At 43.2% G+C, this 27,191-nt stretch overlaps 1 protein-coding gene across 1 annotated transcript in view; it reads right to left on the reverse strand.

Annotated features, from left to right (window-relative positions):
- Positions 1-27,191, reverse strand: part of rps6ka2 (ribosomal protein S6 kinase, polypeptide 2) — a 161,277-nt gene that overhangs the window by 127,429 nt on the left and 6,657 nt on the right. The window contains exon 2 of the mRNA XM_069931597.1: positions 370-486. Coding sequence (XP_069787698.1) covers positions 370-486 — 117 coding nt within the window. The remainder of the gene's footprint in view (positions 1-369; positions 487-27,191) is intronic.

Below are 27,191 nucleotides of genomic sequence, written 5' to 3' on the forward strand. Positions count from 1 at the left end.
TAGTTTCCTTTCACCCTCCAAAAATGCATTGGGTTGGTAGGTTAATTGGATGTAATTGGGTTGTAAATTTAGCATTGGTTTTAATTGAATTAAACAATTCCATGGATGATTTACTCCACCTGAGGCGGCAAATTCAGATTCTATAGCCCTAAGCTAATTTTCGTCACTATTTGCTGCCACTCCCATCCCGTTTAAGAAAGATAATATGGCTGGATACCTAACATGGGGAAGACCTAGTACTGCAGTATTGGAATTTGATAAAATTAAATCAAATGCCAAATGAGTAGCTTAAAAATGATAGTTATGAAAAATATTTGATCCATATAATTTTAAAATAGCTGATAGCACAAATTCCAGTTATTTACTTACTTTTCCATAGGATCCCTGCCCCAAGACTTTGAGTAATTCGAACTGAGAGGGATCTGCTTTTTCAAAACCTTCCTTCACATGGGTGCTGATGTCTATTTCCTTCACAATACCTTCATCCTGTGGGGAAATGTTAACATGGAAGATTACAGGAGGCAGAAACCCTGCAAAGCAGCAATGAACCATACATTCTGCACAATTTTTTAAAACTCGCTTTAGTCCATTTGGCTACTGGAGCAATCTTCTTACAAAGACCATTCTCTGTCATTGTACTCTGAAATGCTATTGAAAATTTGTCCAGATTTTAAAATGTCCTGAGTTATAAACATTCATTTTAAAGGCAATGATTAAATATGTCCATATTGTTTGTTCGTAAAAGTTTACATGTATTTGTAAATATTATACGTTGCCCATTTGCACTTCCATGCTAATAAGCAACTCTAGCCTTTCATTACCTATGGACTAAACCATGCGACAAATGTCCATTTAATGAGTAAAGAGGAATAGTTTAGCAAAGAGTGGGATGTAGTTGATAAATAGGAGGTGAAGTGAAAAATAAATCTTTGGTGGGAGGATGGGGTCTAGTTTTATAAATTTATTGAAAGGTTTTGCAGATATCTTTAACTCCTGCACATCCTTAGCTGATCATATCTCAGTAGTTTCCATAAAAATACAGTGGTTCACAATAAAACTCCCATAAACAGTAATGTGCAGATGAACATTTAAGTTTTTTTATTTATGCTGGACAAATACATTTTCCTTCCCCTCTTCAAAACATTCATGGAGTCCTTTATATCCAACCGAAGAAGACACTCTCAAATTAACATCTTTGACATTAATGCAGCACTATTCTCCACCACACACCAGAACTTTAGAGATGTCACAATATGTCACAATATCTGCTAGAAAGGAAATGGTCATTAGAACCATCTTTTTTTTCTGTCAGATTTATCATCCATTTTCAATATTCTTGGGGTATAAACATGACCCCTTATGTATTTGCACAGTGCAGCCACAATTTGCTAATCTTTTATAGGAATTTATATCATTTTTAAAAGTTAATTGGATTGAATCATACTTACTTCAGGTCAATGGTTCCATTAGGAACTACTGGCTATCTCTTCCTCACCTGTCACCTTATCTCCAACTTCTTCCCCTGTGCATTGGAATGTAGAAGTCAGAGTTGAGCAGGAGATCATACCAGCATGCTTGATCTCCCACTCTGTTGCTAGACTTTCCATTTAATTTTGGGGTGAAGCACCATTGTGCTGACCTAAGGGGGAAAAGCACTTTACACCCATCTACTAGGCTTCATGATACTTAACAGTGGATGATCAGAGAGACCTGTGGGTCCAAATCCACAGATCTCTTAAGATTGCCATGCAGGTTGATCAGACAGTTAAGAAGACTTATGGGATGCTGGGCTTCATTAGTCATGGAAATCGAGTTTAGGAGTCGTGAGGTCATGTTGCAGCTTTATAAATCTCTGTTGAGCCCACACTGAACTGTGTTCAGTTCTGGTCACCTCATTATAGGAAGGATGTGGAAGCCATGGAAAGGGTGCAGAAGAGATTTACCAGGATGTTGCCTGGATTGAAAAATATGTCTTAAGAGTCAAGGTTAGCAGAGCTAGGGTTTTGCTTTTTGGAGAAAAGATGGATGAGAGTTGACATAATAGATCTTCAGGATTGTGAGCATAGATAAGATAGACAGCCAGCACCTTTTCCCCAGAGTAGAAGTAGGAAACACCAGAGGACATCTATACATAAAGCATAGTTTATGGAAGACATCACGGGTATTTTAAAAAAAACAGAGAATTGTGGATGCCTGAAATGAATTGCCACAGGTGGTAGTTGAGGCTGGAACAATAGAGGCATTTAAGAGACAGGCACATGGGTGAAAGAAAAATAGAGGGTTATGAGGTAGGGTTTTGGTTTTTTTTAAAAATTGGTATATTTGGGTCGGCGCAACATTGTGTGGTAATGTTCTATATTCTATGCCAAACATGGCTGACATAAGTAGCTAAGTAATTGTTAATCATGATTAAAAAGATAAGTGAATAGTTTATTTATTTTTCTCAATCTTAATGTTTTTCATTCTTATGATTTAAGGAATTTTAATTTCTACAACATTTAAAAAAATTATTTCAGACTATTTGAACTGTTTTTACATGTCTCTGACTATTTGTATTCTTGGCTCACCCATTTATCATCAATAAAGGTGACTTAATAGGACATTTGTCACAGGTTCAGGTTGTTTTATTTATCACCTCTGAAAGCTTGGAATTATTCATTAACAGGCGTTTTTGAAAGCTCTACCATCCAAGTCCTAGTTGATGTTCATACACAATTCCACTGTACAGGCTAATCCTCGAATCCCAAGCTAAGCTCCCATGGAGCTGTATAAGACAAATGCAACTGCGGGAATATGGTTGAGGGGAGAGGGTAAAAGTTGAGTGTAGGATCTAGTCACGTGCATCAAATTGATTTATTGTATGTAATGCGTAGTTTGCAGTGAATTTCACAGTTTGATCAATGTGTCATTTCATATAATATGCTTCATTTACTTTAAGTGAAGTTGTCACTAATAATACAATGTCTTTTAACAATGCGGGAGATGATTTTTGGCTGTGGTTCCTTATTTACTTCACAGATAGGAAAAGATTTGAGAACCCAAAGGAATATTACTTAGTTTCTGTGACTGACATATTACACATACCTCACAACTCTCAATAATCTATTCTCTTTGGCTAATTACAAAAAAATAATTGCAATTAGGTTGTGGCATGTGTGAGATATTTAATAATTCAAGTGTTACATTCTGGATTTGTTTCACAGAAAGAGTTCACCATAATAAATGATTTCAGAGAGAGAAAATACAATATCAGAGGAAAAAGAGATGGGGAAATGTAAAAAAATGACAAATGTGTAGCCGTGCGCTACTCGAAAGAAGTCACACACACGTAGTGTAGTCAGGTTAAGCTCTGAGTTTTATTAGGGATCAGGCTCAAGTTTTATACTTGCACTGTTCCTGCCGTGGCCTCCTTTGGCTGACGTCACAATATGCATAACAAAAGCGGGTTTCCTGCGCACAGGTACATTCCTGCATAACAATGTCCTTCTTCCCTGTGCATTGTCCCTGTCTGTTGGCTGCGCAGCAAGGCCAGCACCATTATGGGGTCACTGGCCTTTAAGCTGCCCTTGCTGTTCACCTGCCAGTTCGCTTGTTCGGGCCAGTGCTGCTGCATGGGCTGCTGGCCTTTGGTTGTACTCACGGCCCAGAGCCTCTCTCACCCCCCCACCCCACCCCCCAGAACTGGCAGTATTGTCTTTGGTGCCAGGAGCCAAAGTCTCTGCTGCCTTCAGTGGCCTGCCTCTTTGGTGTGGTGCTGGTGTCTCGATCGAGCGCACCAGGTCCAGGTGTCCCAGCTTCAGCCTGTTGTGGTTAAGACCTCTGTCTTGCCTCCGACTTCCAGTTTGAACATGGCCCTGTTGTTGTGGATGACATGGAACGGACCCTTGAATGGCCTCAGAAGCAGTGGACAATGTGGACCCTGCATATGAAAACAAACTCACAGTCCTGCAGGTCTTTAGGTTTGTTGGTCCTCACGTGTCCGTGCCTGGATGGTGGAATCAGGGCCAGGTTGCCGAGTCTTTCCCTTAGCCTGCTGATGATCGCTGCAGAGTCATCTTGGTGTCCGCCTGGGGATGGTACGAATTCTCCTGGGATCACCAGTGGAGCCCCATAGACAAGTTAGGCCGAAGAAGTGTTGAGGTCCTCTTTGGGTGCAGTGTGGATGTCCAACACCACCCATGGTAGCTCGTCTACCCAGTTGGGTCCTTGGAGTCTGGTCGTGAGCATGGTTTTGAGGTGCCCTGTCGAAGTGCTCCACCAACCCATTAGACTGTGGGTGGTAAACTGTTGTGTGATGCAGCTGGGTACCCCACAGGCTGGCGAGGTCAGACCATAAACTGGATGTGAACTGGAGCCCTCTGTTGGATATAATCTGGGACAGTAATCCGAACCGTGCCACCCAGGACGAGATGAGGGCCCTGCTCACGAGGTTGTGGACGTGTCTGCTGGCAGGTCTGCTTCTGGCCACCTGGCAAAGTGGTCGACCATCATGAACAGATAGTGGAAACCTTGGGATACTGTCAATGGTCCTACTATTTTCAAGTGGATGTGATCAAACCTTCGTTCTGTGGGCTCAAAATGCTGAGGTGCGGTCTTGGTGTGCTTCTGTACCTTGGTTGTTTGGCACTGAATCCACACCTTCGCCCACTCGCTGACTTGTTTCCACAATCCATGTCACATGTATTTGCTGGCCACCAGCCGGACAAGGTCCTGATGGATGGGTGAGCCAGTCTGTGGATGGAGTCCAAAATCTATTGTCTCCAAGTCGCCGGGACAATAGGTCTGACCTGACCAGTGGCCACGTCACACAGGAGGGTGGTGTTACCTATGGCAACTGGGATGTCCTGGAGCTGCAGTCCTGATATTGCAGTCTTGTATTGGGGAATCTCCTCGTCTTTCTGCTGTCCCTCCGCCAGTGCCATGAAGTCCACTCCCCTTGATGGCACGTGGATACTTTGCCTAGACAGTGCATCGGCCACCACATTGTCCTTGCCGGAGACATGCCTTACATCTATGGTGTATGCCAAGATGTAAGACAGGTGTTGCTGGCAGGCTGACCAGGGGTCCAAGATCTTAACAAGGCAAAAGTCAAGGATTTGTGATCTGTGAAAGCCGCGAAGGACCTGCCCTCTAAGAAGTATCTGGTGGTAGATGGCTAAGTACAGCGCCAGTAGCTTTCTGTTGAAAATGCAGTAATTTAGTTCTGGATGCTGCCAAATGTTTCCTGAAGAAAGCCCAGCCGCCAAATTTCTTCAATCTGCTGCTCCAGAACTCCACTGATCCTGAGGGATCCACCGTCAGGGCTGTTGGAGCAGCTGACCTTGGATGTGCCAGAAGATCAATGTCTGCCAGGGCTTCCTTGACCTTCATGAAGGCTTGGGCTGACTTCTTTTCCCATATGATGTCCTTCACCTTGCCTGTCATTCAGGCGAACAAGGGCCGCATGATCCAGGCAGCTGAGGGATGAATCGGTGATAAAAATTAATCATCCCCATGAACTCCTGTAGTCCCTTGGTTATGTTGGGTCTGGGGAACTTCCAGATGGCCTCCACATTCCTGGTTATGCTGTGGCCCAGGAAGTCAATGGTCTCCAATGCAAACTAGCATTTGGCTGGGTTGATCGCCAGGCCGAACTCACTCAGTTGGGTGTAGAGATTATGGAGATGCGCCATATGTTCCTGTTGTTGGTTTCTGTTCACCACCAGGATTCACCATGGTACACGAAGGTGCCAACCAGGTCTCGGCCCATTGCATCCATGAGTTGCTGGAAGATCTGTGCAGCGTTCTTTAGCTCAAATGGCATTTGGAGGAATTTGAAGAGGCTTAACAGGGTGATAATGGTGGACTTGGGAATATTATCGGGGTGTACTGGGATCTGATGATATCCCCACACGAGGTTCATCTTGGAGAAGATCCTTGGCCCGTGTAGGTTAGCTGCAAAGTCCTGGATGTGCAGCACAGGGTACTGATCTGGTGTTGTGGCCTCGTTGAGCTGGCGGTAGTCACCCATAGTCTCCAGCCTCCAGTTGCTATGGGTACCATGTGTAGGGGAGAAGCCCATGGGCTGTCCAACCGCTGTACGATGCCGAGCTCCTCCAGCTTCTTGAATTCTTCCTTCATCAGCTGGAATTTCTCCGGAGGAAGGTGTCTTGCCCTTGCATGGTGTGGCTGGCCCTGGGTCAGGATGTGGTGCTGTACTCCATGTCAGGGCATCACAATGGTGAATTGGGGGGTGAGCACAGCAGGGAACTTACCCAAGGCCTGGTGTATTTGTCAGATCTCTGTATGGAGTCCAGGTGGAGTGCTGGGAACCTAGTGTCTTTGAGGGGTAAGATTTGAAAAGTCTTGGCATGGATCAATCTCCTTCCCTTGAGGTCCACTAGCGGGCTTTGGGAACGCAGAAAGTCTGCCCCCAGGAGCGGCTAATCCACTGCGGCCAGCACAAACACACACAAGAGGCTGCCTTCCAATTACAGTTAGACCTTGTGGGTACTGTAGGTCCAAATTGACCTCTGCTCCTGTGTCCACAAAGAAGCATCGTCCAGACTGGCAGTCCCAAAAGTACAGGAGGCTGTCTTATTGGCCAGCCATCGAGGCCACTAGCGACGACTGGCCCAGGCATTTCACTGATGACTGGCCCAGACTGGCATGCCGGCTTGCATTGGCGGGCTCTAGCGCCCCATCTCTGGATGTAAAAACACCACTGGTTGTCTAGATCACCCCTCTGGGCACTGCTGTTCTCTTGGTGGCTCTGCACAGGTCTGGCTGCGGTGTTTAGTGATGACCCCCACGGATGCCAAGCCCTCTCTCTTCTGCTTTCACAAAATGTCCACTTATGCTGTGACTGTCCAGGGGTCGGCAGGGGTCACTGAAATTGGCGTTAGCCAGGAGCAGTTGCTCCAGGAATGCCTGCTCAAGCATGATGCAGGGCACGTGCTTGCCAGGAGAGCCAGCATCTTGTTCATGAATGCTGACAGGGGCTTGTCCCCTAGCCCAACCAGGTGGAGCAAATGTGCCCCTCTCTCATGCCATGAGAGCCCGAAGGTTTCGATCAACAAGTCCTTGATGGTGGTGCATGTGCTTTCTGATGGGGGCTCCTGGATGAAGTTGGCCACCCGGCCTGCTGTGTCCTGGTCCAGGGCACTCACCACGTGGTAGCATCGGGTGGATTCTGCTGTGATCTGCCGGATCTGGAACTGTGTCTCAGCCTGGTCAAACCACATATGTGGTTGATTCGTCCAGCAGGTCGGCAGCTTGAGAGCGACCGTGTTGACTGCTGCCTGTTCACTCATCGCTGAGTTTAGATACTATCTAAACTGTCAGGGTCACCAATTGTACCTGCAGTTCCTGAGAATAAACTTTTTTTTTTAGGAATAATGGTTAAATTTAATATCTGAGTGTTAACAAGAATGGTGGATTGGCTTTCTAATAATTATTCACTGTTAAGCAGCCCTAGAATTAGTTTGAACAGCCTGGTGTTAATTAACCAACAGAATGAAAAGTTCCAATTCTCCTTAAAAAAAAAAGATGTTTCCATCAATTAATTTTAAAGGAAAGAGCCCTTGCTCTCTGGAGAAAATACTTCATTTTTAAATTGAAAATTATGTCTCCAAAGTGTTGCATTTTAAAATTTGAATTATATTGAAGTTCAGATTTATTGTCTTGTCATCACAATCAACCCTGAGATTCTTTTCCTGCCCATCAGGCAGAATTTCAATTAATCGGTAAAAAAGTACTCAAAAAAGGATGCATATACAAAAGAGAGAAATGTAAACAAAGATAAACAAACTCACTGTGCAATACAGAAAAAAAACTATAAATATTCAGTAATAAATAATGTACAAAGTAAGAGTCCTTAAGTGAATGTCTGATTGAGTTGTTGTTTATGGTGGAGGGGTAGCAATTGTTCCTGAACCTGGTACCACAAATCTTGTGGCAGCAGCGAGAACAGAGCATGTTCTAGTTGGCCTCGATTCTTGATGATTGCTGCTGCTCTCCTATGGCAGCATTCCGTGTGGATTTCCTTGATGGCGGGGAGAATTTTGCCTATGATGTACTGGGCTATGTCATTACCTTTTGCAGGACTTTCTTCTCAGTTTTGATGTCCCCATAACAGGCCGAGATGCAGCCAGTCAGCACATTTTCCACTAAGCATCTGTAGAAGTTTCCAAGGTTTCTGACGTAATACCAAACCTCAGCAAACTCCTGAAGAAGTAGAAGAGCTGGCGTGCTTTCTTCATGGGTCCGGGATAAGTCCTACAAGATAGTGACGCCCAGGAATTTAAATTTTCTCACTTTCTCCTCCTCTGATTTCCCTAATGATCTCTGGATCATACACCTGTTTTCCCTGCCCAAGGTCCACAATCAGCTCCTTGGTTTTGGTGACATTGAGAGAGAGGTGGTTGTTGATGCACCATTCAGCCAAGTTTTCAATTTCCCACCAAGTCATTGGTGTAAAATGAGTAGAGTGGGGAGATAAGTACACAGCCCTGTGATGCTCCAGAACTGAGGGAGAATTTTGTTGCTAAAATTAATAGAAATTTAATTTGCACTTTACTTCTCTTCACAGTGTTCAATCGGCATATATGCCCTTTTCCATCAGTCATGTTTCAAAACACAGATCATAGAACTTTAAAGCACAGTCCAACCCAAGGAATCTTTTGGCTATGGCTGTGCTACTCCACAATAATGTAATTCTTCCCCACTTCACACACATAACCTTCCATAACTCTCAAATCCATATACCTATCTAAGAGTCTTTCGAATATTCCTATTGTAAAAGCCTCCATCAAAACTTCAGCAATGCATTTCAGGCACACACCACTCTCTGTGTTTAAAAAAAAAATCTCTGATGTCTCCCCTAAACTTTCCTCTACTCATCTTAAACAGATGTCCTCTGGTGTTTGCTACTGTCGCCGCAGGAAAAAAAAGTGCTGGCTCTCACTCTATCTATGCACCTCATAATCACACATCCCTCTATTAAGTCATCACTCATCTTTCATCACTCCCAAGAGAAAAGCCCAAGCTCTGTCAACCTTGCTTCATAAGATATATTCTCCAATATCCCAGTAAATCTACTCTACACACTCTCTAAAGCATCTGCATCCTTCCTGTAATGAAGCAACCAGAACTGAAAGTAATATTCCAAGTGTGGTCTATCCAGAGTTTTAAGTAACGGTAACATTACCACACGGCTCTTCAGATCAATTAATAAGGCAGTCAAAGATTCACCATTAGCATTGCTCAGCACCCCTTACAGTCAGAGAAAGAAAGGAAAAGAGTCCACCCCAGAGTCATTGAGTGTCCACGAATTTACTTCCAGCGTTGCCCCAGCTTCTGCTGCCGTACAAGACTCCAGTTTAAATCATTGGAAATCCGAGCCCAAATCCAAATCTTCAACATGATGAGAAAGCTTTCAGTGCCCAGAGCCCTTCTTGCCCTCAGCACCGTCTCAAGTCCCAGATCCACCTGTTTCTCATGAGCCAGTCTCCAGCAGTTCACAGTCTAGTTTGAGTGATCTCAAGTTGCCAGCAACCCGCAGCCTGTGTGAGTTCCTCACCCACATGTTGACAACAGCTCGCTGCTTGATTGTATCCTTCAGTCGCAGAGCCCCATGGTCACTATCCTTGGGGTCGTCTCCCCGCTTCTCCTTCTCAACAGGGGTATTCTCCCCATTACTGGTGCCCTGCAACAGGAGTTTGCAACCCCTTTGTGGCTGCTTCTGTGCTACCATTTTAGGTCCAAAGTCTGCAGTCACAGGATTCTAAATATCGTCAGCTCTTTTAACAGGCTATTTAAAGCCTGTACAGAGCCATTGATAGCAGGACTGACCAGAAGGACCTTGCGGGAGAGCACAGTGTCTTGAACTCAATCCCCTGATGAATAAGGCCTTCTTAACTACCCATCAACTTGCAGAGCAACCTTGAGGGACCAAAGGACCTGAACCCCAAAATCCCTCATGTATTAACATTTCTGCCATTGATCTCAAAATCTGCCTTCGAGTGTGCATTTCACACTTTTCCCAAATGAAGTCTTTCTGCCACTTTTTGCACAACTCTGCATCCTTTCTATATCCTGTTGTAACCTACACTATCCACACAAGACTGGGACCAAGGGGAGGCATCCGTGGGCATTTCCCCCCCAAGCAGGTGCTGTCCTCCCCCCAATATGGTTGCGACCATTGCTTGCTGTCAGACCTGCCCCCACCAATCCCCCCAGCTTCACTAGCGCATAGCTTGACACGCTAGCGGCTCTCCACCGGCCCCAGGCTGCATAACTAGCGTGCGTCAAGCGTCACAAGTGACAAATGACACTTTATGCCATAAAAGTGCCACTTCATCAGAGGGGCAGAAGATTGTAGCAGCACCCCCTCCCCCCACCCCGCTGAGTGAGTTTTTGAGTGTTGCACTGTTCTCCCCACTCCCTGATACGCTAATGCCCCCCACTAACATTTGTTCTGACACCAAAGCTGTATCCACAGCACCTCCAAACTTTATATCAGCTGCAAATTTACTGTCCTCCTCCTCCATTTCTTTCTCCATCATTTATAAAAATTATAAAGAACAGGGATCCTACCACAGTTCCTTGTGGAATGCCACTAGCCATCAATCTCCTGGCAGAATACATTCTATCTACTACTTCCTTTTATTTCTGCAGGTAAACCAATTCAGAATCTAAGCAGCTAAGGATCCATGGATCCCATGCCTAAAAAAGGTGAGGAAAGGGCAACCACGGCTGACAAAGGAAGTCAAGAACAGTATCAAGACCAAGGAGAGGAAGTATAATATACCAAAGAGGAATGGGAAGCTAGAGGATTGGGAAACCTTCAAAGAGCAAGAGAAGATAACTAAGAAAGCTATACAGGAGGGAAAAGAATGAGGTATGAGAGTAAACTAGCCAATAATATAAAAGGAGACAAGAAAAGAGGAAAATATTAGTTAGGACCAAAATTGAGCTCTTAAAAACAGAAACAGGTGAAATTATTATGGGAAGCAAGGCAATGGCTGACGGGTTTAACATATACTTTGGATCTGTCTTCACCAGGGAAGATATACGTATAGGTCAGATAGGGGGCAGAGGTCCTGCGGTATCGAAAGAATTGATAGAAATTCCAATGGCAATGGAGGAATTGATGGAAAGGCAGATTTGGAATTATGTGGCCTTGAATAAATTGAATAGACTAAAGGCTGATAAGTCTCCAGGGACTGATATACTGCATCCTAGGGTGTTTAAGGAGGTTGCTCTTGAAATTGTGGATGCATTGGTTGACATTTTCCAATGTTCTATAGATTCAGGAGAGGTGCCTGTGGATTGGAGGGTGGCTGTAGAAACATAGAAACATAGAAGATAAGAGCAGGAGTAGGACATTCAACCCTTTGAGCCTGCTCCGCCATTCAACGAGATCATGGCTGATCTTAAAGTTCAGTACCCCGTCCCCTCCTTCTCTCCGTAACCTTTAATACCCTTATACTGAAGAAATATATCTAATTCCCTCTTAAATATATTTAATGAACCTGCCTCTACTGCCCTCTGTGGCAATTAATTTCACAGATTCACCACTCTCTGGGTAAAGAAATTCCTCCTCATCTCGGTCCTAAATGGTTTGCCTATTATCCTCAAACCATGGCCCCGGGTTCTGGATTTTCCCATCATTGGAAACATCCCATCTGCATCCATTCTGACCAGTCCTGCCAGAATTTTATATGTCTCTATGAGATCCCTTCTCAAACTTCTAAACTCCAGCGAGTACAATCCCAATTTGCGCAATCTTTCCTCATAAGTCATTCCTGCCATTCCAGGTATCAGCCTGGTGAATCGCCTCTGCACTCCCTCCATTGCAAGAACATCCTTCCTTAGATAAGGTGATCAAAACTGCACACAATACTCCAGGTGGGGTCTCACCAAGGCCCTGTACAGCTGCAGTAAGGTATCCTTGTTCCTATACTCAAACCCTCTTGATATGAAGGCCAACATACCATTTGCCTTTTTAACCGCCTGCTGTACCTGCATGCTCGCCTTCAGAGACTGGTGTACAAGTACCCCTAGGTCTCTCTGCACTTCCCCATCTCTTAATCTATTGCCATTCAAATAGTAATCTGCCCTCCGGTTTGTATTACCAAAGTGGATAACCTCACATTTATCCACATTGTAGTGCATTTGCCATGTATCTGCCCAGTCCCTCAATTTATCCAAATCACACTGGAGCTTCCTGACCCCCTCTTCCGTGCACACAACCCCTCCTAGCTTAGTGTCATCTGCAAATTTGGAGATATTACATCCAATCCCCTCATCCAGATCATTCTATGTTTCTATGTTTCTACAGCCACCCTCCAATCCACAGGCACCTCTCCTGAATCTATAGAACATTGGAAAATGTCAATTGTGAACAGCTGGGGTCCCAGTACAGATCCCTGTGGTACCCCACTGGTCACCTCCTGCCACTCAGAAAACGAGCCATTTATCCCAACTCTCTGTCTTCTACCCGCCAGCCAGTTCTCAGTCCACATCAATACTTTTCCCCCAATCCCATGAGCCTTGATTTTGGAAGCCAGTCGTTTATGCGGGACCTTATCGAAGGCCTTCTGGAAGTCCAGGTACACCACATCCACAGGCTCTCCCCCATCTATTTTACCTGTCACCATCTCAAAGAATTTCAATAGATATGTCAAGCACGATTTACCTTTTGTAAATCCATGTTGACTCTGTCCGATCCCTTCTCTGCTAGTCATATGCTCCGCTATTACATCCTTAATAATGGATTCCATCATTTTGCCCACTACTGATGTAAGGCTCACCGGCCTATAATTCCCCGCTTTTTCTCTACCCCCCTTTTTAAATAGTGGGGTAACATTAGCTACCCTCCAATCCATGGGTACTGATCCTGAGTCTATCGAGTTCTGGAAAATAATTCTTAAAGCATCTGCTATCTGAATGGCCACTTTCTTAAGTACCCTAGGATGTAGATTATCAGGCCCTTGGGATTTATCTGCCTTCAATCCCATCAATTTCCCCAAGACCATGTCCTTAGAGATACTGATTTCTTTCAGTTCCTCCCTTGCATTAGTCTCTATGTTTCCCAACATCCTTGGGAGGTTATTTGTATCCTCTCTTGTAAAAACAGAACTAAAGTAAGAATTTAATTGGTCTGCCATTTCCTTATTCCCCATTCCAACTGCAAAGGACCTACTCTGGATTTCACCAATCTTTTCCTCTTGACATATTTATAAAAGCTTTTGCAGTCGGTTTTTATATTTGCCACAAGCTTACTTTCGTAATTTATTTTTGCTCTCTTGATTAATCCCTTTGTCATCCTTTGGTGCATCTTGAACTGCTCCCAGTCTTCGGTTGTGGTACTTTTTTTTGCCAATTGATATGCTCTCTCTTTGGACCAAATGCTGTCTCTAATTTCCCTTGTTATCCACGGTTGAGTCACCTTTTTTGGTTTATTTTTATGCCAAACCGGTATAAACGATTTTTGCAATTTCTCCATTAGATCTGTGAATGCTTTCCATTGTCTATCCACAGTCAACTCCCCCATAAACACCACCCAATCAATCTCACTCAACTCCCGTCTCATACCATCATAATTCCCTTTATTTAAATTCAGGACCTTAGTCTCGATTTTAATTTCATCTCTCTCCATGTCGAGTGAGAATTCGATCATATTGTGATCGCTCCTACCCAAAGGGCCTCGTACAACAAGATTGTTGATTAGCTCCTTATCATTGCATAATACCCAATCTAAAATGGCCTGCTCCCGAGTTGGTTCCTTGACATATTGGTCTAGATAACCGTCCTGTAAACATTCAAGGAATCCTCCTTAGTATTTTAACTAATTTGGCTAGTCCAATCTATATGCAAATAAAAGTCTCTACTTGATGACAGCTGTTCCCTTATTGCACTCTTTTCTAATTTCTCTTTTAATGCCTTCCCTCACCTCTACACTACTATTTGGAGGCCTATATACCACCCCCACTAACGTTTTCCGCCCCTTGCTATTCCTCAGTTCTACCCATATAGATTCCGCATCTTCCGAGTTGATATCCTTTCTGTCAATTGTGTCAGTCCCTTCTCTCACCATCAATACTACCCCACCCCCTTTTCTTTCTTGCTGATCCCTCCTAAATATCGTATACCCCGGGATGTTAAGTTCCGGGGTAATGTTGTACTGCTTTTCAAGAAGGGAGGGAGGGAGGGAGAAAATTACAGACCGGTTAGCCTGACGTCAGTGGGGAAGATATTGGAATATAGTATAAAAGAAGAAATAATGGAACATTTAGATAGAAATAATAGTATGATTACCAGTCAGCACAGATTTCTGAAGGGAAAATCACACTTGATTAATCTCTGAAATTTTGAGGATGTGACGAGGAGGGTGGGCATGGCAGAACCAGTGGATGTGGTGTACAGGCCTTTCAGAAGGCTTTTAATAAGGTCCTGCATAGGAGAGTAGTAGGCAAAATCAGAGAGCCTGGTATTGAGGGTAGGGTGTTGACATGGATAGAAAATTGATTGACAGACAGGAAACAGAGTTGGGGTTAACAGGTCACTTTTGGGATGGCAGGATTTGACAAATGGGGATCCCGCAGGGCTCAGTGCTGGGTCCTCAGTTGTTTTTTTCATATATATTAATGATTTAGATAAAGGGATTATAAATAATATTAGCAAATTTGCAGATGATACAAAACTGGGTGGCAGTGTGATGTGTGGAGAGGATGTTAAGAAGATGCAGGGGGACTTGGACAGATTAAGTGTGTGGGAAGATACACGGAAGATGCCGTTTAATATGGATAAATAAGAGGTTATCCACTTTGGTGGCAGGAACAGGAAGGCAGATTAGTCAATGGAGTCAAGTTAGGGAGTGGGGAAGTGCAATGTGATCTAGGTGTACTTGTACATCAGTCACTAAAAGCTAGCATACAAGTTCAACAAGCTGTGAAAAAGGCAAATGGCATGTTAGCTTTCATAAAAAGGGGAATAGAGTATAGGAGTAAAGATGTCCTTCTGCAGTTGTACAGGGCCCTGGTGAAACCACACCTGGAGTATTGTGTTCAGATCTGGTCTCCTAATTTGAGGAAGGACATTCTCGCTATTAAGGGAGTGCAGTGTAGATTCATAAGGTTAGTTCCTGGGATTGACATATGCTGGAAGGTTGGATAAACTGGGGTTGTATATGTTGGAATTTAGAAGGATGGGGAGAGATAAAATTGAGTTATACAAGATTATTAAGGGATTGGACACGATAGAAACTGATTACATGTTCCTGATGTTGGGGGAGACTAGGACTAGAGGCCATAATTTAAGAATACAGGGAAGGCCCTTTAGGATAGAGATGAGAAATTATTTTTTTACCCACTGCCACAGAGGGTGGAAGAGGCAGGTTCTCTGGATAAGTTCAAGAGAGAATTAGATAAGGTTCTTGTGGACAAGAGAATTAAGGGTTATGGGGAGAAGGTATAGACAGGGTACTGATAGTGGAAGATCAGCCATGATCTAATGAATGGTGGTGCTGGCTCGATGGGCTGAATGGCCTACTCTATTGACTTTCTGAATGAGCCTATCATGGGAGACCTTGTCAAACACTTATTGAAATCCATTAGCACCTTATGTACCATCTTATCTTCATCAATTTCTTCTGTCTCCTCAAAAAACACAATTCGGCTCATGAGGCACAATCTTTCCCTCACAAAGCCATTCTGACCAACCCTGAGAAATCTATGCTTCTTTAAATGCTCATAAATTCTAGACTGAAGAAACATCTCCAATAGTTTCCCTACCACTGATAAAAGCCTCACTAATCTACAGAGGTTAGAGGATTCTCCCTCTAACCTTTCTTAAAGAAGGGGACTACATTTGCTATTCTCCCATCCTCCAGTAATCCAGAGAGGAGGCAAAGATCATTGCCAAGCCTCAGCAATCTCTTCCCTCACTTTATGTGCTAGGCTGGGGTATATCCCATTTGGTCCTGGCAACTTAGCTATCCAATTATTTTTCAGTAGATCCGGCACTTCCTCTTTCTTAACCTCACTTTGTTCAACTTTCCAAAACTTTGAAAGAATAATTAAAATAATAAATGAAAATGTCATGGCATAATTAGTATGATACTAAACTTAGTTGTATGTGGACAGCGAGGAAGGATATCTGAGATTAAAATGGCATCTTCATCAACAGAGTTAATAGGAATAGCAAATGGAGTTTAATTCAGGTAAGTGTGAGTTGTGGGTAACGCTAATGTGTTAGGACAATGCTAATGTGTTAGAGATCAAGGAGGTTGTGCTGGGTCTTTAGAGAAGCATTAAAATGGACGTCTTCAAATGCCAGGCTATTGAGGGAGGCAATATGATGGTGATCTTCTTGAAGCATGTGGGAACTACATATTAAAAATATTTGTAAATACATCTGCCAGGTGATCTGTGCTGGCTCTCAGGACACATCTCCAGCCTGTCTGGGCCAGTCATTTTCCTCGGGTTCACCTGCCAAAGGCCAACCTGACTTTAGTAGCAGTGACTATGTGTGCAGAAGCACCTATAGTAGTTGATGTGGATGCTGCTTCCTCGTTGGTTCCCGGTTTGAAGTGAATGTAAAACTATCAGCAAAATAAAAGATGGTATAAGCAAATGTGTATTCAAGTACCATTTATTCTGCCATAAACTGCTTGCCAATACTCAACTTGCATTCTGCAGAATCACTAAACTATAGCTTTATTGTACTAGTGTCCACAAACATCCTGGCAATGCATTCCAGGCACCCACCTCTCTGTAAAAGATACTTCCCCTAAACTTTTATTCACTTACCTTAAATTGTAATGTACACAATTTTTTTAATGTGCAATTTAAAAAAAATAAGTTCAATTAAGAAGTACAATCTCATCCAAACATAGTCAAATAACAGACTTTATGTCAAAAGCTAAGTGGAAGATCAATTAAAAGCAGTGTTTCCATAAGCTGTAGCATTTATCACAAACAAAGATATTTGTGGTTTTTCAAGCCCAATTAGTCCATGACTTCCTTCGGCAATGTCACAGACCCAATCATTTTAAGGTGCTCCAAGTAACGGCCAGGAGTAGAAACATTAAACTATTATTCTTCGCAATGTACATTGGTTCGCCAATGTGAGATCCCATCCGTGCATGCACAGTCATTACATCCATTGACTTGCGAGGAGCAGCACGCATTTTAGCGTGGGAGTAAAAAAAGCACTGAATCAGAGGGAAATCATAGTAGAATGACCCCTGAAAAGCTCTAAAAGAGTTAAGGCCTGCAGGAGCAGAGCCCCGAGGGAGATCACAGGAGACCAATGCACAAAAATGGAGTCAAACCCCCAAATGTGCCCTCAGGAGAAGGAGGTGAATGGTAAAAGTTCCAGGACTACTGGTGAGAAGTTCCCGGGTCCTGATGAGGGGAGGCCCCAATGTAGTCCCCTGGAGGTGGTGGTGTACTGGAAAAGGTCCAGAACAACCAGCGGGAAGTTCCCAGGTCCTGGTGAGGGGCTGGGGGTGGGGCAGAGGCAGGGTGGCAAGAGTCCGAGGAAGAAGGTCTCCAAGAAGAAATCCATAGCACTTCGTTACCACCAAAAATCCAGCGGGCCTGCCGGGGTGCAGTGTCCCAGCTGAGAGGCAGCAAGGCCTACCTCTGTTGGGGGTTAGATCAGGCGGCAGTGGCCTATCTTCGTTGAAGGTGGGACCCAAGGCTGGCTGCACTGACCTAGCTTCATGGAAGTCAGGTCTCAAAAAGCAAGCAGTGATACCATTATGCATCGAGTGGCAGTGAAGGGGTACCCCACACAAGAACGGGTAGGACCTGATTCAGACCTAACATATCACGTAGTGAAGCCGCCCACTCGACAGGTGAGAATAATTACCAGAAAAGACCGAGGAAGGGCGTGGTATCTGTACAACTGGTACCCGCACAATCGTAAGTCGTCTGGACAAATTGGAGGAACTGGTGATGGCCATGGTGAGTAAATTTCCTACACCATCAGAGCAGGGGGAGGACATTTATGATTATGCTTAGGAAGATGATGAAGGGCTGGTAATGGAGGCCGAGTTACCCAAATCCCCATACACTGCTCAGGCCAGCCAGGATGAGAGCCATATACTGTCTATGGCCGCAAAGTTTGCAGAACTGAAGGATATCGGCCAGCCTTTAAAGGATGATATTGTGAGGTCAATAACATATGGTATCAAATGCTTTTCAGGAGACGGGACTAGAAGAATCCAGAAGTACCCCTGCCCTATTAACTGTCCTCTGTTGGAGGCGACTAAGATAACCCGAAAATATGGGACAATTTGAAGGTTCCCACAAGGGCAAAAGATGAAGTTGCAAAGACTACAGGGGTCACTAAAGGTATCACTGCATTTGCACAAACGTTCTCACACGATATATCGGAGATCCAACAAGACGCTCTGGGGCTGTTATCCCATGCAAACTATGAACTGAATGCCTTCTGGAAGGAGCTGATTAAGCCTGACCTAAATGTAAAATATGCTCATTTGTGCAGACTAACGAAATTTCTATTTGGTGATGATCTCAGCAAACAGGTGAAAAATTTGACTGAGTAGCAGAAGTCAGTGGCTGGCATGGTCAGAGCTCTGAGAGCACAGGCAAGAGAACCTGTTATGTTTCACCCCTATCGCAGGTATGCGGGGGAATTTAAGCGGGTTATCTGAGGTGGTTTCCCGCTCCAAGCAGCGACAGCCAGCAGGTCTTTTTTAGGGCAACACCCTCCATGGAGACAGTGACAGCAGAATTTTCCTGCTCAAAGTGCTTTGCGGAGGAGGGCACAGAATGCACCAGCCCACAGACAAGGCAGGTCAAGGAAGTGAACGACACGCATTTACAGTTGAGTGCACTTGATAATTACAAGGCTTTAACGGATGGTGGTCGATTAACGTTATTCTATGATAGATGGTGTAATATTACCACTGATCTTCTATTCGGCAGTCAGTGAAGGGGTATAAAATAGTATTTGATCCACAGAAATCCCCTCTGTTAAGGAAGAAGGGTCTATATACATATATATGCAGACCGCAACTGATGGAGGGTATATATACAGAGATCATGCCATTAAAACAGAAAAATGTTATTGAACGTTGTAGCCATGAAAAACATGAGTTTGTATCAAACATCTTCACGTGACCCAAAAGAAGTGGCGGCAATAGAGTGATACTGGATCTAAAGGAATATATCTTGTACAGGCATTTTAAAATGGATAACATCTATTCTGTGATGCTGATGTTACTTAAGGGCTATTACATGGCCTCGATAGATTTCCAAGATGCATACTATTTGGTCACAATCTGCCCACAATACAGGAAATTCTTGAAATTTTCCTGGAAGGGAAAGCTACGGCAGTACAAGGTTTTGCTGAATTGGCTGAGCTCAGTGCCCAAGGCATTTACCAAGTTACTGAAGCTGGTGTTTGCAAGACTCAGGAAAGAGGGGCACAAGGTAATGGGTTACCTAGATGATCCCCTTATCGTGGGCAGATCGTTCGAGGAAACAGAAAGGGCAGTAGCAGCCACCTAGAGATTATTAGGCCAGTTAGGTTTTCTTATACATCCCGCGAAATCAGTGCTGGTGCCTACTAAGAGGTTCAAATTCCTCGGCTTCATCATTGATACAGAAGACATGAAGTTACCCTGCCAGAGGATAAAGTGGCAGAGATTAGGACAGCCTGCAGAGGGCTCATGACAGAGTATCATCCCTCCACAAAAAAGATGGCCAGGTTGATTGGAAAACAAGGGGCAGCTCTCTCTGCAGTACAATATGTTCTGCTAAATTATAGGTTTCTGGAAAGGGACAAAATATCAACTCTTAAGGCAGCTAGGGGACATTTTGACAGGCCAATGAGGCTAACAAATGAGGCCAGATCCAACCTGGAATACTGGATCGACTATATCTCGCTGGCTTATGCGAGGATCGAGCTCAGAAAGGTGGACCTTGGGATCAGGTCAGATGGCAGTGGCAAAGCTTGGGGATCCACGAATCTAAAGGTCCCTGATGGAGGCCGATGGGATGGACAGAGAGCTCAGGGAGGCCTCAAAATCAGATATCAATTATATGGAAATGCTGGCAGAATTTTTAGCACTAAAGTCTTTCTGTGCGAGGGATGCTGACATTCATATACTACTGAGGTGGATAACACTAGCAGTGGCCTACCTCAATAATATGGGAGGTCTCAAATCTCCTTCCTGTAACAAGTTAGCCATCGAGAGTTGGCATTGATGCATTCAAAGAAACATTTGGGTTACTGCTGCCTACTGTTAGGTAAAAACATCATGAGCTGGGAATGTAGAAGGAGTCACCCAGTGCTGGGCCGTAACAAGATGCAGTTGTGACTTGTACTCTCAAGATAAGAGTGGGGATGACAAATTGATGTGCAGGAAACTAGCAGAGAAGAATAGCAACAGTTTATTCATTGGACAATGTCATCGTATGATAATTTACTAAGTACGTATCCTAAGGTATATAAAAAACACCACTTGCTGATAACGGCAGAATGCGCCTTCTCCAACTAACACTGTTAGTTGCAAGTGTTACAATCCGGTAATAAAGAACAAAGAACCTTGATTTCGACTCAGTCTGGTGTCTGACTCACTCATTCATGAACAAAGCAGACCTAACACTACCTGCCAGGTTGCATTACCACACAGACAGACCTGATGGCCAGAAAATTCAATGATAGCATTGAGTGGACTCTGGGTAAGTAATATTTTAACTACTAGCAGAGACCTTTGGCATGCTGGAGATAGATTTGTTTGCATCCAGGCTTAATGCCCAGGTTCGTGTTCTGGCTATCGGATCCCCAAGCAGACAGAGACCATTGATGCCTTTACCCTAGACTGGTCAAAATATAACTTATATGCATTCCCCCCGTTCGTCTTGGTGGCGAAGTGCCTGAATAAGATGCAGAAAGACAGTGCCTCGGGATTGCTGGTAGTGCCAAATTGGCCTTCCCAATGTTGGTTCCCCGTACTCCTTAAGTGGGGAGTCCATTGGTATTCACGAAAAACAAAGGTCTGCTAATCCAACCAGTGTCAAAGGTATCTCATCCATTGTCTCACTTAAGTCTGTTAGGTTGCAGGATCAGAGACCGAAGCCCAACATAAATGCTCAGCAGCCTAGAACTCTGGACATCCTGCGGGCATCTTGGAGAAAGTCTATATAGAAACAGTATGCTTCCTATGTGGGGAAATGGAAAAAGTACTGTGCCTAACTCAGACTGAATGAACAGTCAGCCTCTATCGGAAGCATACTGAGTTTTCTAGCCAATATATTCTATGTGCAGGAGGTGAATATGGCAGACAGTGCACTGGCTGCTTTCTTGATGCTCCAAGATGCAGAGTATGAGATGATGAACCACCCCCTGATCAAACCATTTATGAAAGGAGTGTTCCACTTGCATTCACCAGTACCCAGATAGTATGAAATTTGGGACGTAAAGATTGTTTTTTTACTATTTAAGGCTATCGTCACCAACTTCCAGTTTGGACTTACATAGCCTGTCCCATAAGCTGATAATGCTGGTGGCTATTCATATCGGCCCAGAGGGTACAAACTTTGTCTTGCATTCATATGGACTATATCCGTTGTGAGGAGGACTGCGTAAGCATTCAAGTTACAAATATTTTTAAACGTAACAGGCAAGGAAAAATTGGGACAGAATTTTCTTTGTATGCATACGGAGAAGTTGAAAGATTATGTGTGTTGGATTGTTTAAAAAGATATGTTGTATGTATAAAACATTATAATTAGACTAAATGAGAAATATCCCTTTATGTGTTATAAAAAACCGCATCAGTGGGCTACCTCCCAGACATTGGTCAGATGGCTGCAGGAGGACATGAGAGTGGCTGGAGTGGATATTTCTCAGTTTGGGTCCCATACAACGAGAGCAGCAGTGACCTCGGCAGCCAATAGGGCCGAGGTTCCTATATGGGATATCCTCTGCCAGGAGGGATGGAGTAATGAGAGAACCTTTCATAGGTTCTACAACAAACTTAAATTTGGGGGGGAAGAGTTTCACTGCTTCCATCCAACACGCAGCAGATTGAATAAGGCTGCAGGAGGGGGACCTGTTGAACTGATCTGTCAGATTCCCCGAAGAGGATAAGCCACTGAGCTACAAACTGTCACATTGGCAAACCAATGTACATTACGATGAATAATGGAATATTAAATGAGCACTTAACTGTGCAGTTTGATGATGATTATTCGAGCAATGGGAGTTGGTGAGTCAACGTGCCCACCTCTCCCTCTCCCTTTTTTCTTGTTTACGGATAAAGATGTTTGGTTTGTAATAAATAATGTTCAGTCACAGGTTTGTGTTATGGTTGGTTCATCTAGTTTAGCTCACTTAAGTTCAGTGGTTCTCCCCTCCGGACTGTAAAGGAATGGCTGCACATGCTCGGATGGGATCTCACGTTGACTCATCAACTCCCATTGCTCGAATAATAATCCTCAAACTTCGCACAGGTAAGTGCTTATTTAATGTTCAATTATAAAAGTTATCAATATCTCTTGCAACTCCACAGATAACAATACTGACACTAACTGAATGGCTCCCCTCATGGTTGGTATTAATACTTAGGTTGATAAGTGGCTATTAAACAATAAAGTCTGCAGATACTAGGGCCAAGTGCAATGCACAAATGTGCTGGAGCTATTCAGCAGGTCATGCAGCATCTATTAAATGGTAACCAAGGTTTTGGGCCTGAGCCTTTTCTCAGGAATTTAAAAAAAAAACAGGTAGATGCCTGAATAAGAAACTGGAGAGGGGTAGGAGAAGAGAAGAGGGAGAAGGGGGAAGGAGTGGAACACTGGCTATCAGCTAAGAGATAATAGGTGGATACAGGTGGGTGAGTCGAAGATGAAAAAAATAGCTGAGAAATTATAGGAGAAAAGCTTATTTTCCAAGAGCATGAATCTGGAATTTATGGTCCATTAAAGTAGTGGATGTGACCTCGGTAAATAATCTTAAAACAAAGTTGGATAGATTTCGACATAGTGGGGGAATTAAGGGATATGGATATTAAGGGTCAGGTAAGTGGAGAAGTACCTATCATCAGATAAACTATCTAATTGAATAGCGAAGCAGGCTTGATGGGCTCTTATTTCTTATGTTCTAAGAGGGGAGATGGCTAAGAAAGGTAGCTTTCTGATAGGAGAAAGGGGTGGGGAGCTGGAAGGGAAAGGGGTGGGGAGCTAGAAGGGAAAGGGGTGGGGAGCTAGAAGGGAAAGGGGTGGGGAACTGGAAGAAAGGAAACACAGGGATAGAGAAAAATCGAGACATGGGGTGGGGGGGGAGGGAGAGTTAATGGAAAAGTCGATGTTAATACCATCTGGCTGGAGACTGCCAATGCAGAATATAATATGTTGTTCCTCCACCTAAGAGGCTGAAAGCATTCCAACAGAAAATCATCATCAGATAAAAACAATCTCTAATGTGCAACAGCTTTATCTCCTATAAATCTCACAAAGAATGTCAGACAAGCATGAGATTATGTAACAGATTTGGGGGCCCAAAACTGGACCTCATTGGTAGGTGAACAGTCATTTGACCATTACTCTTGTATAATAAATGCACTGAGATTTCCATCAAGAATTAACTCATAAGGTTCCATTCTATTACATATAGTATCTGCTAGCCCCATTTCTCAATGAAAAATATCCACAAATTCACCAACCATGTTATTTAAAAAAAAATTTCTGTAATATTCAATTTGTTGAGATGTCTGTTCATCATCCTGCATATTGCAATCCATGGGGACATTTGTGGCATAGATCTCCATCAAGGAGGTGGTTACAAACACTGTGATCATGTGTACCCTTCTCCCTTGCACTTGCTGCCCCCCTCCATCGCTGGTTCTTACCTAGCTACTCTATGGATACCAAAACAGCAACAATATGGCTGTTGTGAGGTTCTCCTCAGGTCAACACAAGGCTCCTTATTGTCTTGTACATTAATTTTTAAATTTTCAATTTTTTTTAAATTAAATTTAAATTTAGAGATTCAGCACAGAAACCCTTCTGACCCAAAAGCCTGTGCTGCCCCAAATACAAATGAGTTTAAAAACAAAGCTGGAGAAACTCAGCAAGTCAAGCAGTTCCTTTATACTGTTTATGGCATGGAAACAGGCCATCTTGGCCCTTCAAGTCCACGCCGGTTCAATCAAACAACTCCACTAGATCCCCCGCCTATTCTCTGCCCATAACCCTCCAACCCCTCCTATCCATGTATATATCTGCCTCCTCTTAAATGAAAGAATTGACTCTGCCTCAACTATTTCCTCTGGAAGATTATTCGGAAACAGCAGGGTCACCCACCTCCCCTGACTGAATCTCGGAAAAAAAAATACACTCAATCATCTTATAGTCCAGTCTGCACTTGATTATCCTCCTCCACATCAATCAGTTGCACAGTTTCCAACATTTTTCTTCCATTCCTGTTCCCATTCTTGGTCTGAACTACATTCATCGAAGGTTTCAGTGACAAATCTTGACTCAACTTGTAATCTGGTAAAGAATTAGCAAAAGTTAATACATTCTGAGCCTTATCAAAAAATTAAGATTGGTATTGCCCATAAAACACCTTCAATACTGCCAGGTATCGAAAAGCAAATTTATACCCCTTCTTCCACCAAACTGCCTTAGCCGGATTAAACTTCTTACGTCTCTGAATAACCTCCTGACTTAAATCCACATTGAAGAAAACCCTACTGCCCTGAACCATCATAGGGCTCTGAGCAACACGGGCTTTCTGAACCGCAAGATGCAAAATAAAAAACATAATGGACATTTTGGGCTTGAGCCCTTACTGCAAAACTCTAAAATCTCTTTGAGGGATGCCTATCCTGAAGGATTTCTCCTTTGCTCTCCGAAGTAAATTCTTGCTGCTCTCTGAAGGGCTCAAGCCTGAAACGTCGGTTAGGTATTTTTTACCTTTGCTATATAAAGGACACTGTTTGACCTGCTGAGTTTCTCCAGCATTGTGTTTTTACTTCAACCACGGTGTCTGCAAATGTTCATGTTTTACTACAAATGTGTTTAGTTTTGTGTGCCTGTAAAGGCACAAAAAGAGACACCTCTAGTTCAGCACCCCACTAAGAGAAGCAAAAGACAATAAAGATAGGGAATTAATTCAGATTTAAGACTAATATCCTAAACTAATATCCTTCAATATCCTAATGAAGGATATTGCTCCCTTCATTCCAGATATGTAAAATTATTAATTTAAAAAAATTGGTTATATTGCAAATGCAATGTCAAAGGAAAAAAAAACAGAACTCAAAAAGCCAAATGTTAAAAATCTGAAACCATGTCAGCAACAAAAAGCAGGTCAGAGGGTACCTGTTAACAGACATGCCACTCCTGTTCAGGTACTTCCCATGCTCTTCCCAAAACCTGTCCCTAACTCCACAGATAATCTGTAATTTGTCTTTCTGTTTGACTCTGCACATCTGACATTTATCTACAATGATTCGACTAATGGGACCCCATTCTTCAATTCAAAGGGAAGGAGAGACTTTAAGCATTCTAACTGGCAGTCAAGCATGAGTTCTTCACTGTGACAATGTGTCAGTAAACACTGTTATATTTCCATGTATGGAAAAGGTTGAATTGAAATAGAAACTGATACAAAATATCCAAGGATACACAATTGGGCTCCAAGGATTTATCCACCTTTATGTGGTTGAAGACAACCAGCATTTCCTCTTAAAGACTGCTCTTAAAGACGTCACTATTAGCTTCATCAAGATCCCTAGTATCCACGTTTTTATTCATGGTAAATATTGATGAGAAAGACTTGTTTAGGATATTAGCCTTTTCTTGCAACTTCACAAATACATAACCTCAGGCATCTTTAAGGGACCTTTTTCATGACTAATTATTCTTTTCCCTCATAATATACGTAAAATATCTGTGGATATTTCTTTTCTTAAACCACATCTGCTCTTTGCCCTCCTGACTTCCCTCTTAAATTCCAGTACTCAAAGGATTCACTTGAACTCATCTCCCTACACCTAACATATGTCTCCTTTTTCTTAACCAGACCCTTAATACCTTTGGTCATCCAAGGCTCCCTCATCCATCCAGCCTTGCCTTTCACTCTGACAGACACATGCTGTCTCTAAACACACACACAAAAATCAATTTCTCTCTTAAAAGCTTTCCACTTGTCAGACAACCTTTTGTCTAACAATAGCCTTTCCTAATTAACTTTTACCAGTTCCTGTTTAACTTGGGATCCAATGACGTAGGTAGAACCAGGAAAGAAATTCTGCTGAGGGAATTTGAGGAGGTAGAGATAAAATTAAAAATCAGAACCATAAAGATGGTAAATCTCTGGATTACTACCTGAGCCATGAGCGAACTGGCTCAGGATCAAGAAGATTCGATTTAAAAGCATGGCTCAAGGATTGGTGTGGGAGAAGTGGGTTCCAATTCAAGGGAAATTGGCACCAGTATTGGGGAAGGAAGGAGCTTTTCAAAGGGAATGGGCTCCATTTGAACTGTGATGGGACCTGAATCTTGGCGAATTGCATAAATGGTACTATGGATAACCCATTAAACTAAATTGTAGGGGGTGGTTCCACAGATTGGAGAAGGATGGATAACGTAAAAGAATGTGGATAGAGTAAAAGCCAAGGTTAAAAAAGAGAAAAGTAAGAGGGTATAAAAGTCAAATGCAATAGAGGCAAAGATTAGCAGACTTTAAAAACACAATGAGTATAAGGGCACTTTATCTGAATGCCCATAGCATTCAAAAACAAGGTCAACGAACTCATGGCACAAATCAGTACAAAGAGGCATAATTTAGTGGCCATTACAGAAATGTGGTTGAAAGGTGGAGAGGACTGGGAATTAAATAACTCAACATATCAGGTAATATCAGGCAAGGGACATGAAGTAAGGCTTTTATTATAGGATGCCATAGGTGCTCTATGGTTAGTAAGGGATTACTTAAGGTGGTATGTGAGTGGAATAAAATGGTTGAGAACCACTGAATCAAGAAGAAAAATGTTGATTCCATCTATTAGCCACCCAGTATTAACATTACAGTATCACAGGCAATAAACCAATAAATGTCGGAGGCATGTAAGGATAGAACAGCAGTTATCATGGGGAATTTTAATATGCACATAAACTGGGTGAATTAGGTTGGCCAAGGCAACCTTGAGGAGGACTTCA

The sequence above is a fragment of the Narcine bancroftii genome, chromosome 4 (genome assembly GCF_036971445.1).
Source record: "Narcine bancroftii isolate sNarBan1 chromosome 4, sNarBan1.hap1, whole genome shotgun sequence".
Taxonomy (NCBI): domain Eukaryota; kingdom Metazoa; phylum Chordata; class Chondrichthyes; order Torpediniformes; family Narcinidae; genus Narcine; species Narcine bancroftii.